This window comes from Etheostoma spectabile, chromosome 20, assembly GCF_008692095.1.
Source record: "Etheostoma spectabile isolate EspeVRDwgs_2016 chromosome 20, UIUC_Espe_1.0, whole genome shotgun sequence".
NCBI lineage: Eukaryota > Metazoa > Chordata > Actinopteri > Perciformes > Percidae > Etheostoma > Etheostoma spectabile.
The window spans coordinates 4601395-4611111 of NC_045752.1; the positions used below are offsets into that span (position 1 = coordinate 4601395).

The following is a 9717-nucleotide window of genomic DNA, read 5'->3' on the forward strand; positions in this document are numbered from 1 at the left end:
TCCCCTTCAACAAACAGGAAGAAAGCAGTCATCCTGAGTACATTCCATTGTTGCTATTATTTCATCTTATCCTTAAAGGTTTACATTGGCTCTTGGATGAAGGGTCCTCATGTCGCTGGCCTGCAGCAAACTGCAGAACATAAAGTGAGAGGATACTAGCTTTCATCTTCTCCCTCTGTCTCTGTGTCCCTCTGTCACTATTCTGTCCTCATGTGTCCCATCCGTACCTGCTGGGTTGAGGGGAAGTTCGGTCACACAGTGAGTGTTCAAAGTTATAAATGGTTTTGAGCCCAAAATGTCACCTGTTGCAGACACTGCACTACAAAGACCCAGAGGCCCTTTGATATGTCAGCTTTGAACAGTTATGACCCGCCATGTGACCCCCGTCTGCATTTAAACATTGGCAGAGAGAGAGGCAGATGAGGCACACACTGAATATCAAATGCACAGACACATGCATCAGGTGATCTTTTTTTAAACTGAAGTCTTTTGTGTTTCTCACTTTTCATGTCTTTTGTTCTCTGTGAAACACTAAGCAACCGCTCTATAAATCTTAAATGATTGTCTAACTCCTGGCAACACTTCAGCAACGCTCAAATAGCAGATGTGCAACTACGTCAAACAGCAATTAGTTGGAGCTAACATAATTAGCAGCGTGCAAAAGCACCAGGAAAGCATATTAATCTAATTTCCCCTAAATCATTAACATGCAAACATGTCATGTATGGGCATGATACAATGACATTGCAAAATGTGAAAGTGACTTTTTTTGAGTGCAAGATTGCATTTCACTTGGCTTTTTCTGTTTAGGACACAATAAAGGGTAATAGAATCAGTGCGGTCACAGTGCAATGCAAGATATGAATCAATAGTCACAAATTTCATTCAATAAAAGGCTCTCGAGAGCTGGAGCAGGCCTCAAATTTTCTGGGAGTTTGTCTTATAAATCTTGTTATTTAATCGCCACTGGAAGCAGTCTGAAGCTTTAGTTACAGATTGTGAATGGAAAATCTAATCAACAAATAAATGTTGAATTATATAATATTCTAAATTAAACTACACCTCAGAAGGCTACATTAATTAAAATGAGCTCCAACTAAACCGTCTGTAACATTAAAGGAGTATGTACATTAATGGATCAATAATTTTAGTTAATTGATATAATATAGTGTATTGTATATTTTTCTGAAATAAGCCATTTTGCATAATGACTACTTTTACAGATGGTACGTTAAATAGGCCTATATTTTGATGCTTCAACTTTTCTTCTTTTACTCAAGTAACATTTTAAATGAATGACTTTTACTTGTAACAGTGTATTTCTACACTGTGGTATCGGTGCAACATAACCAAAGACTCTTTTACTCAGCCAGAAAAAATACTTATTTTTTAAAGTTATTATGGTTTTATAACTTTTTTATATTTTATTCACAACTAAGGAAAGCTGAAGGGCCTGCTCTTTCACAGTTACCCGAAAGAAATCGCCCCTGTGAAAGAAAGAAAATTTGCATAGTGAGAGGGAAGGCAGAACAAGTGGAAGTGGTTACGTAAGTACTACGTAAAGGTTTATTTATGTCTCTTGGCCAATAAAATCTGCTCAGCCGTCATGACGTAACGCGATCCACTCCAGAATAGCGCGCGGCGAAGGAGCAGCCACATTGAACCGTTTAGACTCTCTCTCTCTCTCTCTCTCTCGCTCTCTCTCTCTCTCTCTCTCTCTCTCGCTCGCTCTGTCTCTCTCTCTCTGGTTTATCTCGCCAATGTTGGTTTGTTTATGTGAGATTTGTTCGGTCCGGAGCAAGCCTGGCAGGGGGGGATTCGCGGCAGGATGTCGGTGCTAAAAGAGAACCAGTGTTATGAACTGTCCAGCGGTAAACTGAACCGTGGCGGTAACATCTCTGTTTTTCATGTCAAACTCACTGACAGCGCGGCAAGAGCCATTTGCTCCTTTCAAAACGTCAAGGTAGGTTATTTTTTTAAAACAATTTCTCCTCGACTTAAACGTACAGTAACGGTTGATATTGTTGTACCACTTCGTCAAGGGAACCCTCACTTAAAAACAAAGTGGGGAGAACGGGCGAGGAAGGCGGTTGTGTGCATTTCAGCCGAAGTTCATCCCGGTTGTTGTCTCATACAAGCCTTCCTTAAGCTTAAAGCTATGAAGTGGAAATACATGTTGCATAATACAATGCGGAACAGCTTCAGTGTGTGGTGATGCTTGTAACAAGCTGCTGGCTAAGTCGTTACAAGCTGCTGGCAAGTATTATGGATGTCAGTCGAGAAGAAAGGAAAGTGTGTGTGTGTGTGTGTGTGTGTGTGTGTGTGTGTGTGTGTGTGTGTGTGTGTGTGTGTGTGTGTGTGTGTGTGTGTGTGTGTGTCTTTGTGTGTCTTTGTGTGTGTGTGTGTGTGTGTGGCTGGCTATGGCTATTTGGAGGGTATTTTGGTTTGCATTTGACCCACTTATTCACAAATGACTGCAGGAAGTCTGAGCAGAGAACATTAATGTACACTTCCTCTATTCAGTTATTCCTAGTAACACGGATAGGAAACTCCTCTCCAAAGAAATTACCAGCCATCAGTTTTCTGACTAAAGGTGAAAACCGCACTGCTCCTGTCATACCTCTAGATTTCGCATAATAGCCTACTGTTATGATGAGACAGGAAGGAGGGGAAAACACCTCATCACACAGCCTTAACATGCAGGCAAGACTGTTGCTGTGCATATATCTAGTTTCTTTATTTAGCTTTAAGTGTGTCTATTCATAACCTACTTGGTCTGATCACAGAGACAAAAAAAACACATCTACATGTAGCCCGGGCCAAACTGAGTACTGGCAGCCACCTCACTCTCTGGACTCATCAACAGGTGGACTCCCAAATCCTCTCTATGAAAAGGTCAATTTGAGCCTAGCCATCACATAGTTTCCGTCGGTGCTGCAATCGTGTCACTTTGGGACTTTCATTTCTGCCCTTTCCTACAGGATAATTCACCCCTGTGAGAGAAAGATGTCAGGCTGTTATTTTACTCTGTTCACCATATTCTCAAGTGACAAGCTGATTTATTAGAGCAGGAGGTTAGGGTGACCTTAGCCATTTCCCCTTTTTAAAATGACATACAATTTGTTAAATTGGCACATGATACACAAGGGGAACATCCCAGGGGGTACATTGTGGAGTAGCGTACTTAATTTCTTGTAAAAATTGAAATTATGATTTGGTTAAAACCCTTTTTTGAACTTGTCTGTGTTTAGGGGGAAAAGAAGCACTCAAGGCGGATCTTAGATATTTGTCATCATTAGGGATCCATCATCAATGGACTGAAAAAAAGACGTATGCAGAGCGACAGGAAAAATGATCTACCAGCGAGCACGTTGCAGAGCCCATTCACGGAAATTCAACGTCGCTGTGCGATCGTCATCGTGTAAAGCCCCCCTCAACTCCCTCTGGAGCCACAAAAGGCTTTATACAAGTTTTTCACATGTGCAGTGCTAGCCTCTCATACGTGTAAACAGACTTTAAATTGGTAAAATTGGAGTTCCTCTTTACGTTCAAGATCAGCACAGACACGAAGCACAACAGCCTACAGACAGAAAAGTAAAAGCAGCAATGAAACTACAATGAAAATGGATGTAGCACTTGTAGAAGCTGTACAGACTACAAAACATCCTCTGTGTTATATGTTTTACAGATGTCTTTAGTGGTCTATTTTCAGTTCTGTGTGTGTGTGTGTGTGTGTGTGTGTGTGCATGCTTTCTGGTAACACACTCTAATCAAATGATTTGTCTTTTTTTTCTTCAGGGTTTGTCTTCCTGTCCCACCATCTGTTTTAATGGCAACAAAGGGGTAAGAGGAACTGTTCGACCTGTTCACATATCCTAATTCAATAATGTCATCTCATGCTTGACCATTTGAAAGCTGTTAAATGTAATTGTTTCTCTTTTTTGTGTCGCTCTCTCTCCTTCATGTCACAGAGAATCACCCTTCCTTGCTCAGAGAATAGAGATGAATTGAGGACATTCACCTTTGGCGTGACCAACATCGCCCGTGATAATCCAAATGGAAGCTTTGACTGTGTCCAACAGCTCAGCACTGGGTAAAACACAACAAAAAATCATATAAAACGCAGAATCCTTTGACATTTTTTGAATACAAGTTAGATTCAGTCTGTTATAGTCAGATCTGAAGGCTAACCTTGATCAGATGGTAAGGTACAAAATTAAATTGGAAAGCAGGCAGCAAACGACGATGTCATTAAAAAGTACACACATCTAATGGTGCATGGGGATTATGTGCTAAATTCAAAACCTACTCATCAGTGCTGTAGGCTTGTTTGGTGCACGGTGATTATGTTTGCTTACTAAGAGTTAACTGAGCTTCTGGAAGAGTTTCAATATTTGAAAATGTCTCCGCCCCCCTACTGCTGTTTGAAAGTCACCCTGCTGGTAAGATCTTTCTGCCAGACTCTTTTAAATGCCAGAAACCCAGGGTGTTCCGACTGTCCAGGTCTAAGAAGACTGGATATGTAGAGAAGTGAGTTTAATAAATGCCAAGAGTTGTGAAAAATTAAGGAAGTATTCATCAAATCTACTGTTTGAATCAAACTTTTGGAGCTGTTTCCAAAATGACACATGGGGGGGGGGGTAATAATGTTAAACTACAGATATATGTCATGTATTTGGTAGTAAAGTAGTACAGCTGAAAGAAGAAGCATACATCTAACTGAACACTTCTAAAACAGCAGTCAAACAGAGACGCACTCAAACACATATTGTCAGTCATTTCACATAGATAACGCGGAGAAGGAGTTCTGAAAGCTCTGTCAGATCGCTGTCTTGACTCGCTGTCTCTCCCCCCCCTTTCAGTGCTGCCGAGGAGCTGTCATGTCTCGGGGTGATTCAGAAAAAAATGACAGTCAACGCAACAGATGACTCGTACGATAAGGCTCGACAAAGCATGGCCCAGGCTGAGGAGGAGACACGCAGCCGGGGGGCCATTGTCATCAAACACGGGGGGCGCTTCCAGGGTAGGAAACACAGTCAAAATCCAGAGACTTCTTGGTTATGCAAGAAATAACTCCAGCAAAGGAATAAGACTGGCCTGAAGACAAATGTGTACTGTGCGGATAAAATACAAGCCACAGTCAGCCATATTGCATTGGTTGCCATAGCAACATGTGTCGAAACTAGTGACATGGAAACAGTCTTTATTTATTTATTTTTTTGTAAATTTCTAATTTCTAATAACACTATACTTTCTACATAGCACACATTCACATACAGAAGTGTGTGTGTGTGTGTGTGTGTGTGTGTGTGTGTGTGTGTGTGTGTGTGTGGTGTGTGTGTGGTTTCTGTGTGTGTGGTGTGGTGTGTGTGTGTGTGTGTGTGTGTGTGTGTGTGTGTGTGTGTGTGTGTGTGTGTGTGTCTACATATAGTTATTGTATATATAACGTAATTTTAAAGGATACTGAGTCTACACAAACATACAGAGGCTGTATTCTATACAACATGCCTACCAAAATATACATTCACATGATAAAACCAGGGATTTAGCTTTTTTTCTGTCACCACTGTCTTTCTTCTTCTAACCACCAAACCACCACTTCCTTCTAAACAGATATTTTAGCCACCGTCATCTTGTTTCAGTAAATACACACTCACTCACTCACTCACTCACTCTATTTTTGATGATTTTGTCAGTTCAGAGGAAGCCTGAACAAACACTTCCTCACTCACTACATGCTTGTGCAACTATATTAGATGGCAGCTTTTGCTTACCGAGACGTGCGAATACTTGTATCCCTATTGGGGTTTTTGTTAGAGGTGAAGTGACGTCTTTTCTCTTATCATCCATAATTCTGCCACAGGACAAAAATGGCAATCCACCTATGCCACTTCCTCTGGTGTCTGATCTTGCCAGATCTAGGCTGTTTTTTTTAACAGTGGTTTTTACACCCTTTCTTACCCTGAGTTATGTTCATCCTAGTCACTTTCTAACCGTGCAACATTTTAAGAGAAAAAATACAAAAACTACCGCACAAGTTAACTTACTTTTTTTGATGATGATTACCTTATGCTCAAGCATATGTTTGATTTATATGGCAAGTGCTGCTTTTTATGTGAGATTTCCTCCCCACTTGCAGGCAAGAAGGTAACAGTGCGAGCCCCGGCCCCTGCGCTGGCCAGCCTGACCAAGCCCCGACGATCTTCCCAGTCTCTCCTCAGCAACGTTAAGAGGCGTGTCCAAGTTGGCGTGTCCAAGCCAAAGAAGGGTGCCTGCGCTTTAAACAGGAAGAGTGCCGTGGGCGACATGCAGGCGAGGCCGCTCAGAGAGAGAGTGACACATCTGCTGGCTCTGAGGCCATACAAGAGGCCTGAGCTCATCCTGAGGCTGCAGAAAGATGGACTGACAGCAGGAGACAAAGACATGTTGGACTCTGTACTGGTGGAGGTAATTCATTCTCCTTTTTAGCCCCAATAAGTGCAGTACTCATTAAAAGTAGTAGAAGAACCCTTTTGGAGCTTTAGAGACAAATACAAGGGCTGTCATTTTGCAATTTTCTTTTTTAGTTATGACACTAGTCTATATATCTATGTTTTATTTACAGGTTTATATTTATCTTTTTTTGAGTGAAATTCATTCTCATCACAAACTCGACAGGCATTTTAATTCAGAGCTTGCCTTCCTTTGTGCACATTTTCCACCAAACAAGTTCCTTCCCGAGGCAATTGTGATTGGTTTAAAGAAATGCCAATAAACCAGAGGACATTTTGCACCTATCCTTGAATGTTGTGTGGACTAACTAGACCTTCCGCCGCAGTGCTGTGGCGACAGGTCCAGCAATGCCAGACTATTATGACACTAAATGTCAGAATCAGAAGCATTAAATGGACACGTTTTACACAGTAGTGACATGATGTCACCCTGAAAACAATTTAAACAGATCAAGACAATGAATTTTTTCTCCAAAGATACATATTTCTCACCTGATTTGATTTTGTGTGTGTATTTGCACACAGGTTGGCCAGCTCAATAGTCGAGACAACACATTTGTTCTAAAGGACGGTCTGTATAAGGAGCTGCACAAGGACTGGCCAGGCTACAGCTCAGGAGACCAGCAGCTTCTGAAACGAATCCTTGTCAGGTAACGCAAGATTCTGAGACACTTGGCACCATGTTCATAGTGTGAAAATGTCTTCCATTCACTTAGAAGGAAAGAATATAGTTAAATCCTCAAATAAGTTATTTTGACCAAACAGTTGTAGGAAATGTGGGGCCCTCAGATACTAGTTCTTTCAAGGCTTTGTTTGCATTTCCACAGCATCTGGTAAATTTAATTTGAATTAAATGTATTTATTTGCACAATACAATCAATGCAACAGAAACACAACAAGGAAAAAAATGTAAAAATAAAAATTTAAGGATTGTGCAGGGGAAATTAAGAAAACTCCTAGGGGCTTTATAGAAGGACTCTCAGAAGAAAGAGAGAGGGGGGAAAAGTATAATGAGAAATGACAAGAGCTCTAAAACACAAGTAACAACTGGCTTTTAAAAATAAGCTGTTTTATTTAGCCAACCTAAGGCTACATAAAACAACAAAGGCGTACAATAAATGACCAGAATATAGATAAAATGAGGATGTGGGGATGTAAGTGTGCGTGTGTGAGTAGTTGTGAGAGAACTGTGGAGATTATACAGTACCATATATAAAAAACAAAGTGTAGCTTTTTTTTTCTTTTTAAATTGTTAATGCATCACCTTCCTTTTACTGTACAGGAGACTGTTTCAACCCCAACAGAACCTCACCGTTCCTGAGGGCCAGGTCAGTCCACTGCGAGACACCCCCAACTCCTCCCCAGCGCAACGTCCAAAACCGTCCCTGCCAGAGGAATACACTGACCCTTTGGCGAGTAAGAAGCCCAGGATATCCCGCTTGTCTGGCAAAGCAGCCGGTGACACGTCAACAGTGAGGCCGTCTGAGCAAGCGGCTGATAAAGACGCCACAGAAGCGACACGGAACGACGAGCAAAGGAACTCGCTTGATCCTCGAAAGCTTTTTGGCTCCTTGTCAACAGTCTGTCAGCAGGAAGCAGAGGTGGCAAAGAGGCTACACCAAACTCCCTGTGCTCAGGAAGGGCATGAAGTCACAGCAGACCCCCCGCAACCCAACTCTGATCGCTCCCCGTCCCCTCTCATAGTGCCTGATCTGAGCAGACACACAATCAAAAGGAAGAAGAGCAAACACAAGCACAGAGATCAGGTGAGACAACCCCTTTTTATTTAGTTTTATAGGTTTTTCCATGTCACGAGGTGCATTGGTAACTGGGATTTTGTTTTTGTTTGTCAAGGAGAAGGATAGGTGGAGAGGCAGGAAGGAACGGAGAAAAGATTCAGAGGATCCAAACAGTGAAGTCTCGGTGGACTGCATAGGTGAGCGCTGGTAGCGGTTGATGAGTGACTTTATGAGTTGATTGTTTAGGCTTTTCAAATGGTGTGACATTGTTTCTTTTTTTCCAGAGCCAAGTGAAATTTTGTTTGACTCTAATGTGCTTCAAGTGGACCATGACACAACAGACTATCTACTGTAAGCACACCTGTTATTAGTTCTTGTGTGTGTGTCTGCACCAAATAGGCTCCCCCCCCCTCATTTTTGGCAGTTCAAAACTTCTGCAGGTTGTTAACATGGCATGCTGTAGGTGGGTATTTTACAGATCTGATCATCGGGTCCTTTTTATGTTCTCTACACAGGAAGTACACAGCAATTTGTAGTCAGGACCAGAGACAGAAGTACAAGCAGGACTTTAACACGGAGTACAGCGAGTACAGAGATTTACATGCTCGTATTGACGGAGTGACGCGGCAGTTCATGGAGCTCGACACGCAGCTCAAACAGCTACATCACGAATCTCATAAATACAAGGTAAAAAAAAAAACATGAAGACATTTATTTTGGCTATTGTTCAATAGGGTCAAAAACCCGGTTGGACTATGATACCCTGTCAAATTACTAAAGCCGTAGAGGGCTTTTTAAATAGATGATTTGCATCAAATTAGTTTAGAGCAACACTCCCCTGCATCCCCTGCATTTTCCAGTCTTTATTTCATAAAAATAATAAATGAGAAATCTACTATATTCTGTCATAAGCTCTGTGGTTGCACTGTAGGTAACACATAAAGTGAACATAAAAATAATAACTGTTTTTAGAGCATACTGAGCAGGGGTTTAACCCTAAAGAAAACCCCTAGTTCAATACCCCAAGAAAACATTTTTATTCTGAAATTGTAACCTTAAATGGTGCTTCTTAGGATATAATTCTTACTATAGAATTTAAGGCACTTAAACATCGGCATATGGTCACATAATATCAATATGTCAGTAATTATACATTGTTTTATTACATTAAATGTGCCCTGTTGAGTTTTCTTTTGAACAAACAAAAGTTATGTTTACATTCACTGTTTGTTCTTGAGCTCTAACAAATGTGTTGAATGCTCTGCCTTCCTCATAAAATATTTGCAAAGCCAACAAACGTTATGGAAGTTATATAAATGTCTACTTGTATTAATTCAATCGATTCCTCTTGCAGACGGTTCGTAATCAGATTCTTCAAGAATATCGCAAAATTAAAAAGGTAACAACTTTCTTAAGACTTGATTCCAAGATTGCTGAATGGGGCAACCCCACTCCTCGCTTTTGCTCTTCAAAACTTAAGTCTTTTT

General features: G+C 41.1%; 1 protein-coding gene across 1 annotated transcript in view; it reads left to right on the forward strand.

The window, feature by feature from the left end:
- The first annotated feature begins 1607 nt into the window (after positions 1-1607).
- Positions 1608-9717, forward strand: part of LOC116669945 (RNA polymerase II elongation factor ELL) — an 8865-nt gene continuing 755 nt past the window's right edge. Inside the window, exons 1-12 of the mRNA XM_032500088.1 lie at positions 1608-1670; positions 1733-1963; positions 3799-3843; positions 3972-4093; positions 4863-5023; positions 6140-6447; positions 7017-7141; positions 7774-8257; positions 8346-8427; positions 8515-8581; positions 8746-8917; positions 9585-9629. Of these exons, the coding sequence (XP_032355979.1) occupies positions 1829-1963; positions 3799-3843; positions 3972-4093; positions 4863-5023; positions 6140-6447; positions 7017-7141; positions 7774-8257; positions 8346-8427; positions 8515-8581; positions 8746-8917; positions 9585-9629 (1746 nt within the window). The 5' untranslated portion in view covers positions 1608-1670; positions 1733-1828. The remainder of the gene's footprint in view (positions 1671-1732; positions 1964-3798; positions 3844-3971; positions 4094-4862; positions 5024-6139; positions 6448-7016; positions 7142-7773; positions 8258-8345; positions 8428-8514; positions 8582-8745; positions 8918-9584; positions 9630-9717) is intronic.